The sequence below is a fragment of the Papaver somniferum genome, chromosome 6 (genome assembly GCF_003573695.1).
Source record: "Papaver somniferum cultivar HN1 chromosome 6, ASM357369v1, whole genome shotgun sequence".
In the NCBI taxonomy this organism is placed as follows: domain Eukaryota; kingdom Viridiplantae; phylum Streptophyta; class Magnoliopsida; order Ranunculales; family Papaveraceae; genus Papaver; species Papaver somniferum.
The window spans coordinates 170,501,274-170,525,623 of NC_039363.1; the positions used below are offsets into that span (position 1 = coordinate 170,501,274).

Sequence of the window (24,350 nt, forward strand, 5' to 3'; positions counted from 1 at the left end):
AAGAGAGAATGGGTTGATCTGTAGGAGGGAAGCTGGGAAATGTGTGGAATCAATGGTAATCAAAGATTGTGGGTGTATGAATTCTGAATATGATAAGCTTTGAATGATTGAAATTGCTCAATTTATAGTAGTTGCTCAGTTGATGATCTCGTGTTGTCGATGAGACGTGAGATTGATGATGTTGTTGATGCCGATGATTCAATCATGATTCAAAGACTTATTTATATTGCTGGAATTTTAGACACCATGACCCCATGAAGTGTGACAATTGATGGAATCAAGGATTGGGAAGTGGAGATCGTGTTTGAAACCAGTTGCTTAACGTGTGGATACTTGGTCGATTTTCCACCCACTACCTTGTGAATTCCTTCAACTGATTGCATAACTTGCTCACATTCCATCGTGTGTTTGAACACATGTGTCGTAGACCGCCAGACCAAAACCTTAAGTGATATCCCCCCAAAGTGACACGATTGACGTCTCGTGGTATGTTAGTCAATTGATGACTTCGTGGTTTAATGGGACGATGAGTCTATGTAGTTGCTGAGTTGAACATGTCATGAGACAGAGGTATAGTTCTTACGATGAAGTGAGCAAGTATTGCTCATTCGATGGATCGTTGAATATTGATTGTTGAACCAATATTCCTTGGTTTGAACAAATATTTATCATCTGAGCAAGTGTTTCTCATGTGATGAATTGTTGAATATTTGATCGTCTGAGCATGTGTTGCTCATCCGATGGATTATTGGAAGCGTACCAAAAATATTAATTAGAATACTGGTCGTTGAACCGAGCATAATTAATGAAATTAATGACCATGAGGTCGTCGTAAAAGTATTAAGGTTGGAATATGGAATGATGATCCTAAGATTCAGAAACCCTAATTTGATCAATTGATGATCAATTCATGGTTCATCAGAATTTTAACCATGGGACGAAGGAGGGAGCGACTACATGGGACCGTGGATCAACCATGTAGTGTCTATATGCTCACGTGAGCAAATACAAAGAACTCCTGAAGAGTTGGTGAAGAGATGATCAAATGTTGGTTTAATCATTTATTCAAAAATGCTCGTCTGAGCCTTAGGTGAAAAAACCTAATTAATTATGAAGAGGTGAGGGACCGACCAAGGGGTCATGAAACCGTCCCTGGGTGGTCAGGGATCGAATGACGATCACTTCATGAAAATCCAAAGTGTTTGGAAGAGTTTTGGACCTAATACGTGCAATTGTGCAAATTAGGTCAAAACTGTGAAAATCGATGGGATCGGCTTCTGTAAGCCAAAGATCCAATCTTGGTCGATCAAGATAACATGCTCGTGTCCCCAAGATGTCCGTGTCTCAGTTCTGAGAATTTTGATATTTTCTGACGCGCAGTTGAGCGTCCATTCGAGAAAATATGCCAAAATTAGGGTTTCGCTGAAACTGAGGAAAACACCATGAGATGATTAAAAATAATTATAAAATAAGGAATAAGGAGGCGTGGGACCTCCGAGGCCAAGGCATGGTTGGCCGGTCTTGGCCACGGTCTCGGGATGCCTTTTCCTTAATTTTATAATATTTTGATGATTTTATGAAAAATATCATGGATTTAAAGAGTTTTGATGAATTTAGGAAGTTTCCCTGAAGTGAAGGAGTTTCATGAGTTCAAGGAAGCAAAAATATTAAAATAATAAAAACAAGGGCGTGTGGGGCCGTGGGAGGCATGGCCGGCCGGCTAGGGCCCGGACCCACAAGTTTTCATAATTTTATATATTTTTTAATGTATTTTTCATGATTTGAGGGAAATTTTCCTAATTTGAGAGAAATACCATGAAATCAAGGAATTTGATAAATTCAAGAAAAATAAAATAAATAATAATAAAATAAAGGAGCGTGTGGGACCGACTAAGGCATGGCCGGCCGGCTAGGGCCCGGTCCCACAAGTTTTTCATAATTTTATATTATTTATTTCCTAATTTTTGCAAAATACCATGAAATCAAGGAGTTTTTTCATGAAATCAGAGAAATAATAATAATAAAATAATGAGGAACCATAAGGTGTGGGGCCGGATGGGACCAAGGCATGGCCGGTTGGCCAATGGTCACGCCTCATACTATTTTTCCTTAATTTTATATTATTTTCATGGGTTTATGAAAACACCATGAAGTCGAGGAGTTTCCTCGAGACGAAGGAGATTTGTTCAAATGAAAGGATTTTCATCAGATGAAGGAAAATAATAAAAATATTATAAAATATAAAACTGGCGTGGGATTGGTCATGGCACGGTCAGCCAGTCAATGAGTCCAATCCCTTGGCGCCTTGGTCAATATTTTGATTATTTATTATTTTCTTCCAATTTTGCAATAGGTTAATCGTTTCGTCGTATTTTGAAATACTCGTTCGTGCGGTGACTGTTACTGCATTGTCGTTGAATACACTTTCACCATATAAGTCGGGGCTTACTTAGAGGTAGCTCAGACGCCCGGTTGTTGATTATTTATTACTAATTGTGGAATTCAGTGGAGAATAATTCACAAAACTGAGTAATAAGATGTTTATTATTAATTCATAGGATCAGCTGAGGATTCGACTACGAATTCAGAATAATAAAGTGAGCATTACCATTTCATGGCATCGTAGATTCGACCATAGAATCAGAGTAATTAAGTTTTATCTATTACCATTTATGAGACCAGTTGTGGATTCGAACATGAAATCAGAGTAATGAGATAATATAGTTATTGCTATTCTATGAGATCAAGCCGTGGATTCGATCATAAAATCAGAACAATTGTTTATTGTCATTCCATGGGACCAGTCGTGGATTCGACTATGGAATATGAGCAATTATTATTTCTATTCCATGGGACCAGTCGTGGATTCGACCATGGAATAGGAGCAATAATAGATTATTCTGGGAATTCAGTAGTGAATGTCACGACAGTTAATCTTAATTAGGAATAATTAACTTTCTGGCTCTATACTAGCAGAGCAAGCTGTCTAGGAGCATTAATTATCCTGATATGACCTTGTCGGCAAGACATATCCTTTATATAGTCAGGGTAAACTCGTTGTTTGTTCCTGAAGACGTTATCGCTCTATACTAGCAGAGCAAGCTGTCTAGGAGCCGTCCATCTCGTGATACTATATAGAAATAATCACTGAAAGTGTTCAGTATTCATGAGATATGCCGTTGTCCAGTCGTGATACAACATATCTACATGTACTCTGAGAGAAAGTACTCTCCGCTGAGAATTCATGAGAGACCCGTGCCTCGATACTCATGTCTGATTGCTGGATCACAGGCTCGTATAATCACGAGTTTATGATTTTAGCCCTTGTTGAAAATCCACCATCTATAGCTTCCATCTAGATACGAGTCTAAGAAGAATGCCATCGTTAAGGAGAATAAGCTCGATAATCTTTCCAGAAACACCTTGGTTGGAAAGCTAAAGATCTTTGACCATGAGCATACATCCAAAGTCGATAAGGATGTTTCTTTTAAAGCACATAAGAACACTAAATTACTTGTCAAAGGTAAAAGTTTTCATGTCTCTGAGGATGATCAGTCTGGGATGATTTTTCGGATAAAGATCTTGACAAATCAGTCTCCTGGATCACAAGACAGTTTAGGGATCTTCTGTTCAAGAGAAGTAAACGGTTTTCAAGAGACAAACCTAAGTCATCAGACAAACCTCACGGTCGCGTACCTCCTAAAAACAAGGATGCTGACGAGGATGATGACGAGGACATGCCTCAGTGCTTTAAGTGTAAAGGTTTTGGCCATTTTGCTAACGAATGCCCAAATCGTAAAAAATACACTGGGAACAAAGGTCTAGCTGTAACACTTGATGAAATGTCTGAAACATATGATTCTGATGTAGATAGAAAATCAAGTGTAGGGCTTCTTTGTGAAAACATCAATTTTGATACTTGTAGCAATACATATATCAACCTCAATGGGTTCGGAGAAGAATGAAACCCAATCAAGCTGGAAGATTCACTGAATCCGGTAACTGGAAATCCTATCAGTGATGTTTCAAGATCAACTGTATGTCTAGCTGCTTGCACATCTCAGATGCTTGAATACTATCCAAGATTGACGTGCTCGTTTTGTTCGATGAAGGGACATGAACTATCAAGGTTTTACAAATACAAGCACCAAATAAGGCACCCAAGAAAACTTCAATGAAGAGCAGATCGATTAGCAAGAACGTTGAACTTGCTCAGAAGACCGCCGAGGTATGTAGGATCTTATCTTCGTCTAAGAAGTTGGTTTTCAGGGATAGAATAAGACCATTTGAAAAGAAAATATGGTCAAATCGGTTTGATAGACAGAGATCAGAAGATTCCTCCCATGAGGAAAAAGATGGAAAAATCGTTGTTCATCGCAACACAACTTGATTATGTTGTTATGAAAATCTTGTCTCATGTGCCTGGTAGAAAAGAAACAAGATTCAGTGCTGATCCAGGCTTCAGAAATTTTTTTCCTTCTTTTCTTAGATTTGTTATTTTTTGTCTATCAAATAAAAGAAAGGGCTATTATCGACAATTCTACTCTTTATAGGGTTTTAGAGTTGGGCGTATGCGAACCTGTCAATAGGTTTTGAACCCTACATTCCTTTTTCCTTTTGACATCCTTTATAAGACTGCTTGTTGAGTTAAGTGATTACATCACACAAATCCAGTTGTTCATATCTGTTCTTAAAGAACTATGTCATCAAATGGAAATGATGTCAACATGATTGTTAAGCCTTCAATCAAGGAAAAAGAGAAATCTCCTGTTTCTAAGTCCCTGAAAAGAAAAAGAAGGAATACAAGAAAACCCAGGGCTGTTCCGTCTAACTCTCAGAAGTTTTCCAATGTTCTTAATGAGTTAAAGGAAATAAGAAGGGAGATTTGTGAAATAAAGACTTTCGTGTCTAAATCTTTGGATATTCAGAGGACCCTGATTCGACCTCTTCAGCCAAGACAGTTCGTGGGTATTGACACTTATCTCCGTGAACCTTATGTCCCGATGGCTGTTGATAACAAGGAGTTCGGGAACGATAAAAAATTTCTCAAAGGGATTGTTGCCTAGTATGTCTTATTTTTAGATTTGTTGGAAGAATAACCAGCGTTTTGAATAGCGAAGATTGTGACTACACGTAGCTATTCTGTTTTCATCTTCTTATGTTTATTTTTTAGGTTTATTGGTTTTTAAATTCTAAAAATATTTGGAGATGATATTATTGGAGTATTAATCTTTATGATTTTGTGATATTGAAATTAGTTATGGGATATGTATTGTTTGCGTCCGTGAACTTGAAGGTCCCATATTTTGTCAAAAGTAAAGTCGTTCATAAATTAATATTCGTATTGATGAAAGGATGAATGGACTTTTGACAAATACAAAAGTTATGCCTATGCAATCATTTATTTGATGGAAAATAGGATAAAAACTTTTGTGTGTCTATTATGTCATTATGCAAATAGTGATGGAAAGATAGAATAGATCCTTGTATGTATTCCACGGTATTGATCTTCATTGATCCATTATTTTTGTATTACCGTGAGCTCTGTAATGTGTCTTATGTCGAGAACGATACAACTAAGTTGATTATATTATGATTAGCTTTGTTGGTTGTTCCGTAAGGTACTTTATGTCGAGGATCTTTGAACTAAATTAATAATCTTGGTTGGTTATTTAGTTAATTGCTCTGAAAGTCTTCTTTTGTCGAGCAAATTTTTGACAATTAAATTGATTAATTCTGTGATTAGTTTGGTTGTGTGTTCCAATTATATTAATTATAGGTTCTCTTGTAATTAGTCTAGTTGAGTTTTCATATATTCCACAAGTTCTTGTATTGAGTATATGAACGGCTATACTAATCATGTCCTATCGGTTAATGTAGTCGTATATTCCGTAAGGTTTTCCTTATGTTGAGTATGTGAACGATTAAGTTAGTCATCTCCATATGATTACCTTAGTCGTAGCTTTGTAAGTTTACTTATGTTGAGCACAATCAATTAAATTGATCACTTTTGTGGTTTGATTTAGTTGCGTATTCAAATTAAATTAATCATGGGTTTACTTGTGATTAATTTGATTGAGTTTTGGATATAGAAAATCATTCCTATGGTTTTTGGTGTCCATTTAAAAAATCCATCTTTTCTTTCGAAATTAAGGTCGCTCTTGTTGTTCTTTCGGGAATGACATCAAACGGGGGAGAGTTCTCTTGAACTTGTGCTTAATGGTAATATCTTGCGGGGTGTGCGGCTGTGGAATTTTATATGGGTTATCTTGTATCTTAAAACTCCTTGATGAATGCATTTAGCTTCGGCTTTATGATTGCATCTAAATTAAGTTGGTATGTATTTTTTTCTTTTAGTCTATGAAACGTCTCTTCTCGGAAATTTCATTAGGAACCCGTTCTTGTACCTTTGCCAATTTTGTTGACAAAAAGGGGGAGAATTAATGTGTAGTTCTACTACATATACATATGGTTTTCGGATCATTGTGTAAGGGGGAGTGGTTTCCATGTGAAATGGGGTATTGACTAAGGGGGAGTGATACATTTCACCGTAGTATTATTGTTAAAGTCGTGATGCAATGGGAATTTGATGTTACATAATAATACTATGTCACTGTATAATGATGATCGAGAATCTCGATTTCTCTCATTGTTATAGCTACGGATCTTCAACAACGGTGATGCTAAACTTACAACCTTATGGATCATTGGAGTACTTGGAAGGACGAAGATTTCAAGGAACGTTGAAGATTAGACTATGGAATAGGATCCACTAAAGTTTATGTTTTTTGTATTCCATATGTATTAATAGTTTTGTATTCCATAAGTTTATCTTTAGAGCATAGTTCGGTCGACCTCGCATGTGTTGCTATATCAAGCATGTTTGTCAATGTTAGTGATCAAAACTATGATTCTTGATTTCTAGTCTACATAGCTAAGTCTCGGACTAGGATAGAAAAGTGTAGTTGAGCTCAAGGACTTCATGGCGATTCATCATACAACGACGAAGATCTACTCAAGGAACCGTGGAATTTCATCAACAAAAAGGTATGTGGAGACTTGAACTTATCTATCACTCAAAAGTCTATCTCTTCTATCTCATACTTCTTATGAGACAGAAGTCGTATGCTATATAGACTGGGTCATACACATTTGATATTTCGAGCCGAGTATATCTCGCCTATCTATATCTTGAAATCATGTGTTGGTAAACTTCGCTTTGATCGGGTTTATCTTCACCTAATGACGAAATTCATAATGTTTCAATCACTTTGAAAATCGCTTTGACGATAAATAGTGTTACATAACGTCCTCTAAGAATGTTTCAACGGTTGGAATGAGATTTTAGATCAATATAACCAACGATGGATATAAGCATTGTGTGGTAACACATATGTGCATAAGTCCTATTCCTTAATCCAAAGTTTGCGAACTTTGTTGATTGAGAGAAACCGGAGGAATTGGGTTTGCCAAGTCCGTGAACTCATTCCGCGAACTGACGGAAGTTCTATTGCCGAGATTTTCTGCTGGGATTTAACTCGTTTGAGTGTTTAGTCCGCGAACTGGCGGAAGTCTCCTTGCCGAGATTTTCTGCTGAGTTTGGAAAACTCTGCCGGTTGTCTTAAGTCCGCAAACTTGTTTGCGTACTTGAGTGGGTTATGATCTAAAGATGTGCTCTGAACATGAAACTTAAATTACTAAGGAATGCAGTATGCAAACCGTGGATATAAAGTTCATGAGCCGATTCAAATCGAATCGTCTTTGTTTCAATTGTGTCATGTGTAGTTACATAAGATCTCATAGCAATTGAACAACTCTCTAACTATTTCATTTGAGTCAATTGAACTAGTTATGGTGAAGAAGAACAAGGTTAATATGAAATGCTCATATGGTTAACCTTTTGGGTTACTATGTTGAACCAATATACACGTACACGTTTGGGCACGGTTTTCACAAACCCATTAAATGTATATCTCAAGTGTGTGTAACAAGCTAAGTTTTTAATCTAACGTTTGAGAAATATTAGCTTGAATCTAAATCAGTTTTTCATCTAACGGTGAATATTGATTGCTTTGTACCTAAGGAAAAACCCTGATTTGAAGACTATATAAAGGAGACATCTAGCATTGGGCAAAACTAATCCCCACACGTCTGTGTGATACTAGTGCGCTCGCTAGAGTCGATTCTCCTCTAACCTTTGGTTTTCTTCTCTAAAACCAGGTTAACGAATTAAAGACTTCATTGGGATTGTGAAGCCAGACCGATACTACTTTTATCGTAGTTGTGTGATCTGATCTTGCATCTTCTATCGAGTACAATCTTATTGATTGGCTTGAGATCGTGAGAGTTCTCCGATAGGCAAGGTAAACAAGTCACAAACATCTTCGTCTCACTTTTTATGATTCCTCGACGTCCTCTTGTTTATACAAGTTAGATTGTTGAGAGATGATTGATTAATCAAGGTTGTTCTTCGGGAATATAAGACCGGATTATCAATTGGTTCCTGTTCACCTTGATTTCATATCATAAGACGGGACAAAAATCTAGGGTTCTTCTGTGGGAGACAGATTTATCCTTTGATAGACTTTTCTGTGTGAGACAGATTTGTTTATTATCAAGTATGCGATTTTGGGTTGCAACAACTCTTGGTTGTGGGTGAGATCAGCTAAGGGAATCAAGTGCGCAGTATCCTGCTGGGATCAGAGGTGTAGGGAGTACAACTGTACCTTGAATTAGTGGGAGACTGATTGGGGTTCAACTACAGTCCAGTCCGAAGTTAGCTTGGAGTAGGCTAGTGTCTGTAGCGGCTTAATACAGTGTGTATTCAATCTGGACTAGGTCCCGGGGTTTTTCTGCATTTGCGGTTTCCTCGTTAACAAAACTTCTGGTGTCTGTGTTATTTCTTTTTCGCATTATATTTTTTATATAATTGAAATAATACAGGTTGTGCATTAAAGATCATCAATTGGAAATCCAACCTTTGGTTGTTGATTGATATTGATTGATCCTTGGACATTGGTCTTTGGTACCGTCCAAGTTATCTCTCTTTGATAAAGACTCGATGATTTCCATTTGCTTGAGTAAAGATCAAATCGAGAGACTGAGATATAAACTCTTTGATATATCTTTTTATTGATTGAGTCTAACTGTCTATTTGATTTTCATAAAAAGTATATTGGAGTTTGTCCATACAGATTTCTAAGCGAAATATTGGATGGTGTTGTCAGACCTCCGCTTTTTCAGATCTAACTAGGCAAAAAAGTTTATTAGTTTAAACGGAAGAGCCTTTTCATATGACTTAAGATATCTTTATATTGAAAAGAATCTAAGGAGTTGTTACCAAACAGATTTGTTGTTCCTTTACTGTTTGGAATATGATACAAAGGAATTGTAGCAGTGCGTGACTCTTGAAGTCGGAAGCGCAAGGATATTAAGGGAACTAAGTATCCAAGGATAGTCTACTTGGTCTCAACTATACGAAGTTGGTTTGTATTTTGTATAACGGCTTAATTATGAGAGTATTCAATTATGTACTAGGTTCCGAGGTTTTTCTGCATTTGCAGTTTCCTCGTTAACAAAATCTTGTTGTGTCTTTTATTTTGATTTATGCATTATAATTGTTATTATAATAAAGTAAAATACACAAACATTAACTGCGTCATACTTGATAGTGATCCTATTGAGTTTGGTTATTACCGAACCTATTATCAGGTATCACACTTTGATTGTTGTAATGTCTCGATCTCGTATCCATAGACGATCACACAAAGTATGAATACCGGAAGTTTTTGTATTGTCTCGACTTTGTACATAGACGATCACACTTGGTAAAATGACTTATAAGTTGAAACAAAAAGATTGTGGTGTATTTGGGTACCCTCGTCTTTTCATTGATGTTATTTAGGAATGTTTCGAATTGATTTAGAGAGAAATATAGACCTACTGTAAATTTGGATATAAGACAATATACATATCAGTCTTACAAACCGGGAAAACTTTTAAGGTCGGAAGCCGCAATACATGTATTCAGTACACGTATCAGAGCTCTTTGTCGACAATAATTTTTTAGTACGCATATCAATATGCACACCTTAAAAAGTCCGTGAACTTGTGAACCCGAACAAGTACGCATACCCGTATGCATACTAGAAAAAAAATGTTGCTCCCAGAACCGGTTTGGTATCCATACTGGTATGCATACCATAAAAGTTCTGTGAACTCCGGAACTCGATTATGTTTTAATGGTATCCACACCAGTGCGCATACCGAAAAATTTCTGTGAACTCCGGAACTCGGTTATGTCTTAAGGTATACATACCGGTACACGTACCATGACATAATTGTTCACGAATAAGTTAAGTATAAGTACCTAGTACGCGTACTCTCCATGTCGATTAAATTCATATGCACATAAAATTATTTCTCCGAGATAATTAACATTTGAATAATCTCTAAAAACACATTTGACTCATTTGATCACATAATTGTGACTCGATTAAAGTCTTAAGTATTATATGAAAAGGCTCAGGCTTATACTTCAGTTGGCTTGTTTCGAATAACCATTCATGAGCGTGATCTTTGTACACGGTTCGGTTGTGGTTCATCCTAACCAAACTGTACATCTTGTTATGTTAATCATATTCAAAGATTCATTTAACGGTGGATATTGTTTGCTTGGTTCCAAAGCTATTTTAGCTTAAAGCTAAAGAAACCTATGCTTTGAATGTCTATAAAAGGGGAACCTTAAGCAACTGGGATCTTTGAATCCCGACACTACTTTATTGGTGTATCCTAGTTGTAAACTAGAGTCGTCATCTTCCTAAAACCATTTTAGAGTTTAACGACTACAAAGACTTCATAGGGATTCGTGAAGCTAGGTCCAGCTATTGGTTATCTTGTTAGATTGGTTCATCCCCCTTTGTCCCTTGTACATGAGCAATCGTTTCATCAAATTTCACTTCTTTATCTTCCATTGTTCCTTCCATCATCGTAGAAATGTAAATTTCTTGTTTTCTTATAGGCGTAAGACATACCATCATCTTTCTGAAATACCGACATTGGGTTAGGTTCTCATCATCCGCAACGTGAAAATCATAATTTTCATCTGCATCCACGTCGTCAGTAGATAATACATATGAAAGAATGATTGGAGCAAGATTTAAATAAGAATCTTCGGATATCGTCTAACACGTTCGATAGGGTCTACCTTGTTCATCTCTAGGTGTTTCTCCATCGCTAAAAGTGGGCTTTAAAGTCATCATAAAACCCTTTTGTATTGCTTGTCGTTTTAATAATACTCGTCTTGTACTCGCTTGACTTTCTTGAGAAAAGATGGTGAGAACTTTCGGATCCTCGTGTATTGTGTTCGCTTGACTTTCTGGAGAAGGAATGATGAGCTCCCTTGACTTGAAATTTTTGCTACTTACTTCACTTTCTTTTTTCTTTGGCCGGCCATTTTTTCTTGTTAGCCGACACCTCTTCATAATTTTTCTCGGAATACTCATGTTATGAAAGTTTTTTTTTTGGGACTCATCTCCGTTATAAGCTCTTTCCTTTCTTGTGGCCTATCCGTTTGGGTAGATGGTGTACCCATTAGCGGTTGCTTAGGTGATTCCTAAATCGATGACATATGGAGGTTAGCGGCGAGTATCAAGTCGTGCACTAAAACTTGTTCCAAAAGCTGTGTTTACAAAAGTGTTGATTGGAGATTCAGTTGGGGATGGTATGGAAGTAAGTTGCATCCAAAACAGATCAATGATCTCAGACAGAATTCCTTCTTGGTACTTAGAAATCATGTTACGACAAGGGAGTCCCATGGACGTCATCGCCATACACGAGCATACAATCTTCTTTATCCCAAGCTCGCCATAATATTTGAAATCATTCATCATAAAATTGATTTCCCAGTGTGACACCCCATAAGTTAAACCTTTAATCAACCAACGGTGGTTGGAGTATGTGGTTAATACTTTCATCCTACTCTCTTCCATTTGTCTCGTTATCTTGATAATATCATCCTTGGTGTATTGATGGAAATATTATTGTACCGTAACCATATTTTTTGACTCCCATTAAATATTTTTTATAAACGTCCATGTACTTCCTATGTTGGTAGGTGTATGCATACGCAAATTTTCCTTTGTACATGTCCAACTATTTCTTCAAGCAATAAACCACAACTTTCCCGTGATCTTTTTCCCAAATTCCAATGAAACTCTCGAAATAAGATTTGTACCGTACGGACATTGAATGTACTATTAAATCCCATTGATATTGAAAAGCCTTCCAATTCAACCCATTCCTTCATACTCTTTGGCCCTTTTTTTCTTCTCATCCTCTCATTGTTCCGGAGTTAATTTACTAAGATGCTCATCTTCGGATTTCTCACGAGTAGTACCCTTTTGAGTCTTTGGCCTTTGGATATGACCCCTGCTATTACTTATGATATTGCATTGTATGTGTTGTATGCAAAGAAAATACTTCGTATCCTGGAAAACTACCTTGTGACATTCATTAATGCTTTATCCTTATCTGTAACTATTACCCTTGGAGTTTGATTGCTACGGTATATCTCCTTTAAGGTTTCTAACATCCAAATAAAACATTATCATTCTCCCAATACAGAAAACCCTATGGCACTGTAAAAATTTGTCTATCCGAAGCGTGGCAAGTAATGTTTAACAACTGCATGTTATACTTGTTTGTCTTGTAAGTACAATCTATTAAAAAACTTGACATTGATCCAATTCGGTCATCTCCGGATGTGCAAAAAATAAAAAATAAAAAAAATGAGTCACTTTATTTTCCTCTACGGCCTTCCTTATTGTGTAGTTGTGTTGCTCGACTAACCATTAATATTGTTCCATACACGTTCTACCATCCCATGCCGTCCTCCTGAGGGTTTCTCTTTCCACATAAATTTACCTCAAAACAAACAAGTTCTTCTCATCAGCCTCCTTAATTTTCCTAAGGATGTTAATACGTGTACTCTCCTTCTTTGATTTATCGTTTCTCTTTCATGTGGTTTTAACCCACAAACGACAGATAATCCAATAAGAGATTCTGGATCATCATGATTATGACAACCATTCATCACCTTAGAGATCTTTTATACACCATTGGATCTATTAACTATAATTTTAAATGGACTTTCATATTTCTTTGATTTAGTTATGTAGACCCTCGACGTCTTCTTCACATACGGTTTATCCTTTGCGCAGTGATTTCTTGTTTTCCACTTCTCTCGCTAAAATTTGTAAATGATCAAGCCTTGAACGACGGCCTAAAACTAATGCGTATTTCATCTCTATGCTTTGTTCACAAACCATTGCTTTGAATCATCTTCCTTTCCCATACCAAATCAGTGTTATAGTGGGGAAAAGTATCACGAGCTAGCTGAGACACGTGCTCAGGTTGATCTTCGCCGAGCGATTCAATACTCGACAATATATATCAAAAAGTTAGGAAAATACAATCGGTGGATGAGTAATAGTCGAGCATGTCGATTGTCCATAATCGGTCTATGTGGATAACTATAACTACCTAATGTGCACTTGGTGTTTTCGGAGAAAAATTCCTCGGTGCTACAATCGGTTCACGTTTGCTTCCATGTAAACCGATTATAGTCCCAGTTGAAAATGCATTTTTCTATAGATTTTTTCATCTATAATTAGATTACAAACAAACACACATCCGCCTATTGTATTTTTTTCTTTTTTTTTTTAAATATCCGAGTGATAAAATTGACATACATAAGAGACCACAAAATAATCGGTTTATATGGTGATGAACAACAACCGATTGTTTTCGTATAACCTAGCATCGTTATATTTGGTGCTATCGTATCTACTGATTCTAAGTTATAATTAGTCAATTTTTTTTTATCAAAGTTTGAAGATCCTTAGAACCAACACATGCCAATTGGTAGCATTATGATCTTCATTTTCCCGGTAATATTCTTCTCATTCTTGAATAAGATCCCCAATTAGGCTTTGGTTTGCATGTTGTTCTTCGTCCAACAAATAACCAAAATTAATATGATCAAACTCCTCAACATGATCTGATTGGTGAAATTTCTAGCACCCACTTTTTCATCATTATTAGAATCTTCATCATCACTATAAAATTTTACTTTTTTCCCCAACTTCTTCTTCTTCAAACTTTTCAAAATAGTGAAACATTACTCTATTTCTTACCGTCTAATACTAACTATAATCCAATTCCAAATACTAATTAATTCAACTTGAATCTCTTGTGATCAATCACACACAGAACGGAGTCTGTTAACAATGGATTATTCTCACCATCACTGCCATGGCCAACGACATCACCAGCACCATAAATCGACTTTGCTCAATTGTTTTCAGTTTATCAAAGCGAGCAAATCACAACTCAAATCGAGCTAACAAAAATGAAATCTATGTTCAATACCTTACATAAACAACGCTTAGTAACGACATATTAAAAAAATGAGCAAATTCTATCAATTTGCAGTAACAGAGAAGAAAATTGGAAAATCACACTAAATAATCAGGCATACGTTAGTCATTTAACAAAAAACTATGGGCAAATTTTCAAAATTACTTCAAAATATCTTACTTTATATATTTCTAGTGATGCGCCCTAAATAAAATGCCCTAAATTAGCTAGGATATACAACTTTCTTCCATTGGTGAATATCTTCCATCTACTACCTATCGAGCATGGTGCGTGCCCCGGTGGGGAGAACATCTAGAATCTAAACAATAGGTGGCTTTACTTTTCCGCTTTTGTCACGTCCTCCACAAATATCTGTTCTTGCATATAGTTTTCTATAAGATCCTCCTTTCTCCAAAATAAAAAAACCGTTGCTATCAGAAGACAACAAAACCATCCAGGACTAAAGCTACGTAACCCCAAACTGCCAGCCATTCTCAAACCCTACCACTACAACAACAACACTTGGTTGCCACCATGTGCTTGAACTTTTGCAGGGAATACAAACACTTGTCGTATCATTTGTCATCATGTTCAACATAATGCGATGAACTTAAAATTAGACAGAGAAAGAAATGAGGAACACTTCTTTGGATGCCATAGTGCAAAAAGGCATTAACCCGTTCATAAGGTTGGATGCCATTTTTCAAAATGCCGGGAGAATCAGATTCACCTTGGAGTATGGTGGGATGCCATTATTGTAGTACATTTCTTCTGGGAAACGTCCAAGGAGACTTTCATGGTGTGACGAGGTCTTCCAACTTACACGTATCATTAAAACAAAAACAACAGAATGTGTGTGTGAGGCATGATAACAAGGAGTTCTCTGTGTAGACGATGGGCCTTGGATCAATAAAGAAAGAAAACGATAAAGTTATGACATGATAAAGATATTCAACTATATATTCAACTTTTCAAATTATTATAATATAATTATTAAACACACTTCAAGACCGACTCACCCATAAGCATTTAGTACAAGACACACACTCACTCTCTAATCCAGTTGCAAGAATTTGATTTCTCAAAGACAATTTCATGCTCTGAGATGGTTTGATTTTGTTTATGAAACTGCTCATTCTATAATTAACAGGTATGAACTCATCAACTACTTCCAAATGCTATTTTTCCAATTTTTTGTCATATTTTTTCAGCTGAAATTGCAATTGAAAACTGATCTCCCTTTTACTTCTTCTGTTTGGAGTTTTCTTCTTGTACCCATTTTGATCAAAATGCATGCAATTTTGAAAACCAAATCTCTTTTTCTTTTTCTTGGTTTCTTCTCGTTGTTCTTACTACTAATCTTATAGATCACTAATTAATAAGCTTATACTCTAATGGAAACTTCTCTTTGTAAAAAGTCATCTCCTGGAGTTTTCTCCTTTTTTGTTTAGTAAATTTTATTGGAAATTTCTCTTGGAAGCTATTTTGGGACTTCAAATCATTTTCCTCTCATGATCTGCTTTTTCAGTTTATTCTTTTTTATTTTTTCAATTAACATAAAAACACTCATGATGCAATAGTCTAAAAAGAGCTTCTTGTAAAGATCTCCAAATTATACCTGCTTTTTGGTTTGAATTTTATTTATTTTTTCATGGAAAGAAAATTAATAATGTTGTCTATCAACCTTTCAGATCCACCAGCAAGGCTCTTGTCAATTCCATACTAGCTGCATTTTAAGAATAGGAAGATTATGATGAGTCAATCTCTTATAATATGGGTTTTAGTCTGCTTATGGGCGATGGCGCCATGGTTAGTTGCCGGTAATGTGGTAACATGTTCAAACATTGTACCGATGAGGCATCGAAATGATGTTATCTCAATAAATGATTTTGGAGGTGTTGGTGATGGTCACAAATTGAACACTCAAGCATTCCGAGAAGCGATTTATCGGATTAAGCATTTGAGAAGAAGAGGAGGAACACTTCTGTACATACCGCCTGGAGTTTATCTTACTGAGAGCTTCGATTTGACTAGTCACATGACTTTGTATTTAGCCAGAGGTGCTGTTATTAGAGCTACCCAGGTACTAGTTTCATCTCTTGTTAATTTGGATTTATGTATAAATTTTGAAGTTTAGACAATAAGCTTTTATGATAAACAAGAAGATAAGATCTCGAACATGATAGATAATTGTAACTCTTGCATATATTCTTGATAACATTGCCAGTTTCTCGTGGTTTGCTATTCCTGATTAAATAATGATACTAGAATTCTTAAGATAGGGAATGTTGGGTACATTTTTAGTTAGTCTTTATACAAAATTATCTTAATCAGAAGGGATACAAAATGAGAATGCTAGCTGTTAACTTTAGATTTATGGATTAGTTTAATGCATAAGGGGTCCTACCATGTGTATGTTTCTGGACTAGTGGAGATTAATTGACTATAATAGTTGCTCTGTTGGACTCTCTGACCTTATCGAGAGTTGATTAAGGAACATGTGAATAGAAAATTAAGCGTGGCTAGGTCTTGCTTTCAACATCTCTAACTCCATCTCTTTGATTTTGCTAATACATTTATATTGTTCTTAGAGTATAAGGTGTCCCTAAATAGTTCAAAATATATATCCTATAGGAAATTTAGCTTTCTATCTTCGTTCAACATTCAAGATTCAACACAAAAAACGTTGCCAAAAGTTCAAATTCAACATTGCCTACAAGGGATTTTATGTTAAAAGTTCAAATCTAACGGTTATGTTATTTGTGCCCAATCATTAGGCGCTCCTATTGTTGACCATCAGATGTTCTTTGAATTTTAAAATCTAACAGCACCAATCTTCTGTGCCAAACCATTTGGCGCTTGGTGGTAAATCATATGGCGCTAACTTGATTCAACCTTGAATGACGATAGCTGTTGGATCTTGATTCAAGCTGATGTGTCTTGTGTTGAATCTTGAATGTTGAACGAAGATAAGAGAAAGCCTTAATTATGTTGAAAAACTTGAAAATATATATGAAATTTATGAACAAGGGAAGCTAGTTTTATATTAATGAACTACTGACCTCAAGTATGGGAGTCAGCCCTTTGCCCACAGGGCTGTTGTTCCAGTTATTTATCACTATCTTTTTTATTTGCTTGTTCAAAAACAATGCGCGTGTCGCATAAATTTTTCTATTACAATGTGGGTGTGCAAATCAGAAGCTCATGTGCCTGTTGTGAGCTGGGGGTCTTATATTCCTACAGTGGTTAGTGGTGCCACATTTATGCATTCATTCAGTTTCGATCCTCACAAACCTTACAGACATGTCCATGGTAGGTCCATTGGCTAAGTGGTGGCAATCGGTTCCGATGATGGCATGATATACACGTGGGGAGAACCTAGTAGCTAAAAGGATAGTCACAACAACCAAATTCCGAAGTTCGGAACCAATAATTATAATTTTTGAATAAACTTGAAATAAAAAGAAAAAACAGTAGCATAAACAATGAATAGCTATCTGAATATTACGATCATCCACATGGGCCAGATTATTTCGAGGTTCTTGCACAGCAGTAAATCTTATCGTTTAGGATTAGATATTAAAGTCCTGTTTAACTTTTGTTTATGCTTTTTGGAGCAGAATGCAAGAACTTGGCCCTTGATTGCTCCCTTAGCATCTTATGGAAGAGGACGAGAACTACCTGGTTGGAGGTATAAGAGTTTGATTCATGGTGATGGACTTCGTGATGTGATAATCACAGGTGATGTTTTCCTTCTTTTTACCTCTCATTTGCCGTTCTCCATCTTTTATGTCAGAACAAACCAGATTGTCAGTTTTAGTGTCGTATTTCGTACTACGACAGCAGGACCAAGTGGCCTTTATATACAAGTTCTGGAGAGTAACAAATAGGGAAAACTCCTAGGAATTGCATTTATGGGTTAAGCGTATGGCACATTTAACCTGCAAAGAGGATGAAGTAGGATTGCGCCGTAGGCCGCTTGCTCATGTACGCTAAAACAAAAAACAACTAAGCTATTTAACTTGCATGCTATTGTAGAAGGTCCACTTATTATGCATAAAATGTCAAACATGGTAGATCCAAGTAGCTTGCATTTGTAACATTAAGATGTGACCAGAATTCCCGTGGTGGCTGTTTGAAAATCACCAATATTACAAGTGTAAGGATGTAAAATATTTAAATATGATATGATACCCCGAGATCTTCAAGCCAGGTCTGTACAAAAAGAAAGATCATGTTTTCTTAATTATGTGTTGTTGATTATTGCACTTTCGTGCTTTTACAGGTGAGAATGGTACAATCGATGGCCAAGGTGATATGTGGTGGAACATGTGGAGGCAGAGAACTCTCGAGCACACAAGGCCTAATCTCATTGAGCTGATGAATTCCAAAAACATCATCATATCCAATGTGAAGTTCGTGAACTCTCCGTTTTGGAATATTCACCCAGTTTATTGCAGGTAATTGAGTATCCTACACTTAGAACTAAACAGTACAGATCTACAGGAAGTTTGGTATAAGTGAGCTAGCCGAATGTTTAGCTTATCTCAAGATTCTTTATAGTCTATTCAATGCTATAGCCTAGGATCTATTTGATGCAAAGCCATAGTTTTAAGGAAAGCTCTGTTTCTTACTTGATTATCTTTTGTGTTTCTTTTACTTGCAGCAATGTTGTAATCCGGTATGTCACCATATTGGCTCCCAATGATTCTCCCAATACAGATGGTATTGATCCAGGTAGGATAAATGTTCCTGTAAAATTGTTCAACTAAGCATCTATTCTGTTTGTGTCCACATAGATAGTGTACCCCGCCCCATCTTTGTTTGGTTTAGGAAAAAAAGAAGTAGATGGTTTGACAACTAACAAGAGCTGTGGGGTGTCACCCAGGTAAACAAGAGTTACAAATTGTGAATGTGTTTTTGCATGTTTGCTGTAGATTCCAGCTCCAATGTTTGCATAGAAGATTCCTACATTTCAACTGGGGATGATCTTGTTGCTGTGAAGAGTGGGTGGGATGAGTATGGAAATGCTTATGGCCGTAAAAGCTCTGACATCACTATTAGAAGGATAAGCGGTTCATCGCCTTTTGCAGGAATTGCAATTGGAAGTGAAGTTTCTGGTGGAGTAGAAAATATCTTGGCAGAGCACATTGGTCTTTTCAACATGGGAATTGGAATCCATATAAAAACTAACATCGGTAGAGGAGGGTTCATTAAGAATGTTACTGTGTCTAATGTGTACATTGAGAATGCAGCGAAAGGGATAAGGTTAACAGGAGCAGCTGGTGACCATCCAGATGATAACTTCAACCCAAGTGCTCTCACATATGTTAGTGGAATCACGTTTAAGAATATATGGGGAACGAATATTAAACAGCCAGGATCAATAGAAGGCCTTAAGGGTTCACCTTTTACTGGGATTTGTCTATCCAACATTAATCTGTATGGTGTTCCAGGAAGTCAAAAATCTTCTCCATGGAAGTGTTCGGAAGTTAGTGGGGGTTCTCAGCGAGTGAATCCCTCACCTTGTACAGAATTAGCCAGCACTGCTGGGTATGGTTCTTGTTCAACCTCTTTCTAAGAAAAGTTCTTTTGTTCTTGGGTTTAGTCGGACTGTGTCTTTGTTTGTATTTCTCTGTACTAGTTGGCTCATGAAATATTGGAACCATGTTATAAATTAATTTTATTAAAAACAAATTATATTCAAATGCAATGAGACTGACTCAAAAAACTAGTAAAAAACTTTCAAATAAATAATATACAAACCAAAATAATAGGAACAAAACAATTAAAATGTTACGAGTTTACGGTACAACATCTTCAAAAAGAAAAATAATCTTCAAAAATTATATTATTTCAGCTTCATAGTGATGTCGCCTCAACCTTTATCCACATTTCCGTATTTTTTGAATTTCTGGAGCTCATACACTTTTGTTTTTGTCCACCCAATAATTATATGTTTTGACTTCATAGCAAAGCGTTATCAAGATCACGATTCATTGTAATCTCAAAAAAATTCATTCAGCTGTTCGATTATATTATATGATTCTGTTATTATTTTATTTAGATAAAATGAATGCCGTTTGATTTTTTATAAATTTCTCCATCTCGATTATGTTATATGATTCTGTTATTATTTTATTTAGGTAAAGTGGATGTTGAGCACGATAGTGCAGTGGTGTTCTTTTGATTTTCCTTTTTCTATACAAACCTAAAACAACTTTTATATATAAATCCTCAAAAATAGAAAGCAGAATTTAAACAAAATCTAGAGAACATAATCAAATACAAAGTAGGAGCAATTAAAATTTGCAAACAATTATAAGAAATTACCTGCATAATGCATTTGAATTCATCGTTAAAATGTGAAGTTTATATAGTGGAATACTTTTATCATCTTAGTAACCACATGCTTGACCGGCGAAGTTCAATTTCAGATTTCCCAGGACAACCATATATTTTTCCTTGAAAATTGAAACGAAAAAGTCCATCATGGCAATTATTTTCTAATTTTTAAGTTTTTCCTAGTGATTCCGAAGTATTTTTTTTTTCTTTGAGATAAACATCTATATTTGTTTTTTAAGTCGGATTATTACTTAGAATTAGGTTTTGGGTTGGTTTCTCAACTTGAGAAAACCAGAACAGAGAACATATATTTATACTTTTATACAATTCTTGGGTTATAAGTATTGACATAAACAACAACAACTGAAATAAGGAAAGACTCAACTCAACATTGAAACAAAACTTAAAACAGTTTATGTTTCCTTTTCTCCAACACTCCCGCCCCCCTCGATCTAAGCGAAGATAAGAAAAACGTTGCTTTGTTACGCGCTTAGTAAAGACATCAGCAAGTTGGTCTTGAAAACATACAAATCTGACATCTAACTGGCCACGTTGAACTCGTTCTTAGCCAAAATGGTAATCAGTATTTATGTGTTTGGTGCGACCATGAAATATAGGTTTCATAGTGAAAAAAGTAGCACCGAGATTATCACACCATGAAACAGATGAAGTGCATACGAAAGCTTGTAGTTCTTTTACCAAGGATCCAATCCACATTAAGTCGGTAGTGGCAATTGCAAGGCCTTCATACTCAGCTTCAGTACTTGATTTGGAAACAGTTTTCTGCTTCCTAGCACTCCAAGATACGATATTGGATCTCAGGTGTTGATGGTGGATTTTCGGCAAGGGCTAAAATTGTAAAATCATGATACTGCATGTTTCTGACCCGGCTTCAGGAATGTATGTGATGGTTCATATGTTATGATCCGTGAACTGTTTCACGATCTCTGACTGAGCGAACATTCCTCTCATAGCTATAATGAATATGTTTCTCGAAAGGCCTCCAAGCTGAGCGTTCGATACTTCATACATTCCATCATCACCTCTACATAGAATCAAAATGATTGGGCGGCTCCTAGACATAATGTTTGTTAGAGAGCTTAACGCCTCCAGGACGTCACACTGCTCGTTGTTCCCTGACTACGTGGAGAGACCGTGTATAGGATCTCTTAATTATTGGGCGGTTCCTAGACATAATGTTTGTTAGAGAGCTTAACGCCTTCAGGACGTCACGCTACTCGTTGTTCCCTGACTATACACCCCTTAAAAAGAATATGATGCTTCAATTATCTCATATATCGATTCTGCAAATAGATTAATTCTAGCATGTCATTTATCAACTGAATTCCTAAAAAATAATCTATTTTATCTTATTACTCCGTTCCATGGCTGATCCTCAGCTGGATTCCATGGATTAGTAATAGATAACCATTTTATCTCATTACTCTGTTCCTAGAATCCCCAGTTGGATTCCATGGATTAGTAATAGATACTCAACTCATTTTATTACTACGTTTCATGAGTCTTCTCAGCTGAATTTCATGAATTAGTAATAAATATTCAACAATCGGGCGTCTGGGCCATCACTGAGTAAGCCCCGAGAAAATGGTGCAAGTGTAGTTGACAATAATGCACGAATGAGCATTCAAAAATATGGACGAACGAGGAACTTATGAAGGAAAATAATATTAAATAAAATAAATAAGAGGTGTGGGACCGGACCCACTGGACGTCCAATCATGCCGTCGTGGCCGGTCCCCCTCTTACATTATTTTATTTTAATTTATTATTTCCCTCATCTTATGAAGACTCCTTCATTTGAGAAAACTCCCTCGTTTGAGCGGAACTCTTAGTTTCTCCATACTTTCATCAAACAAAAATATGGAAAGGTGTCACGAGACTGAGCCACCTAGCGGCCGGCCAAGCCCTAGCCGTGGCCGGTCCCACACCTTACATTCCCTTATTTTCTCATATTATTATTCCATTCATCTCATGGAACTCCATCGTTTGAGCGAAAACCCTAGTTTTTCAATACTTTCTCAAATATTGCTCAAACCATGAAAAAGCCAAAAAGTCAAATGGTCACATGACCGACTAGGCTTCTCACGTCAAAAATTCACATATTATTATTTTAATATTCTCAAAATATCGGTCGCATGAGCAAAGTTCTACTTTCTCATTCGAGCAAAATTGAGAGTTTCAGTCAAGATCAAACTCTTCTGAAAATCCAAAATATTGCTCAAACGCGCACCAAAAAATACCAAAACTCTCAAGATTGAGACACGGGCAGTATGGTGACACGTGCATGCCACCTTGACCGGCCAGGGTCGGCCCTTAGGCTTTCAAGGAGCCGGTCCCACACTCTTTCATAATTTTGACCTAATTATGAACTGTTCATATTGGGTCCAAACTCTCTCCAACCAACTTGGGAATCGCTTAATCGACCGTCAGCTGGTCCCACGACCACCAAAGGCCGGTCCCATGACCCCTTAGACGGTCTCCCATCTCTCCATAAATAGGTTTTACTACCTAACGCTCACACGAGCACTATTTTAATAAATGATTAAACCAGCATTTGATCATCCTTTCACCAACTGGTCAACAAATGACTTTGGTGCATGCTCACTCGAGCACTTAGGCGCTACATGGTCGACCATCATCCCATGTAGCTGGTCACTCCTTCACTCAGTGACTTATTTTTCAGTAAATCATCAATTGATCAAAATTAGGGCCTCGAACAAATGCTCTACAAATCATAATTCTGAGCAAGTTCAAACACTAATAATATTACGTTGATCCAACAATCAATATATGAGTTAAATTTATAATATTCGGTCCAGCTACCAATATTTTAACTAATATTTTATTTGGTCACGTTACCAATAATTCATCAAATGAGCAATGTTTGCTCAGATGCTCGAATATTTATGCAACTATCAATATTTAGTAATTTATCGAATGAGCAATACTTGCTCAAATGCTTGAATATTAATTCAACTATCAATATTCAATAATTTATCGAATGAGAAATGCTTGCGCAGATGCTCGAATATTGATTCAAATATCAATATTTAGTAATTTATCGAATGAGCAATACTTTCTCAGATGCTCGAATATTGATCCAACTATCAATATTCAACGATTCATCATACGAGCAATATTTGCTCAGAGTATCAATATTCATCATATTGATTCAACTATCAACATCATTCATTCGAGAACTATACGTCCCAGCAGACATGTTCAATTCATGAATCCTAGAGCATTCAACAATCATGCCTGAACAATACTTAGACTCATCGTCTAATCAAGTCAACGACTGGCTAATCAAATACACATCTTCTTTGCAGACTCCACGTTCGTGATACATCAATCATGTCATATGGGGGATATTAATTAGGGTTTTGGTCTGGCGGCCTACGACACTGTGTTCATCCACGATGAGAAATGTGAGTAAGTCGTGAAAAAAGTTGATGGAGTTAGCAAAGTAGTGGGTGGACAATCAACCAAGTACTCGTACGACCTGGAATTGGTTAAACCACGATTTCCCACTCTTTCACACGAGCAACCGTCACACTTACTGGAGA

The 24,350-nt window shown here is 36.5% G+C and overlaps 1 protein-coding gene across 1 annotated transcript; it reads left to right on the forward strand.

The window, feature by feature from the left end:
• Window positions 1-15,388: 15,388 nt before the first annotated feature.
• LOC113290103 (probable polygalacturonase) lies at window positions 15,389-20,131 on the forward strand. Its single transcript, XM_026539637.1, has 6 exons — window positions 15,389-15,568; window positions 16,110-16,501; window positions 18,039-18,159; window positions 18,704-18,878; window positions 19,085-19,155; window positions 19,356-20,131. Exons 2-6 carry the CDS (start codon window positions 16,169-16,171, stop codon window positions 19,997-19,999), a joined length of 1,344 nt encoding a protein of 447 aa, XP_026395422.1. The 5' UTR covers window positions 15,389-15,568; window positions 16,110-16,168; the 3' UTR covers window positions 20,000-20,131.
• Window positions 20,132-24,350: the final 4,219 nt, after the last annotated feature.

Bases quoted from the DNA above. Each gene is read 5' to 3' on its own strand.
- LOC113290103 (XM_026539637.1), top strand. From the start codon at position 16,169: ATGATGAGTCAATCTCTTATAATATGGGTTTTAGTCTGCTTATGGGCG. The intron at 16,502-18,038 runs GTACTAGTTTCA...TTTTTGGAGCAG, and splicing joins CTGTTATTAGAGCTACCCAG to AATGCAAGAACTTGGCCCTT. The intron at 18,160-18,703 runs GTGATGTTTTCC...GTGCTTTTACAG, and splicing joins TCGTGATGTGATAATCACAG to GTGAGAATGGTACAATCGAT.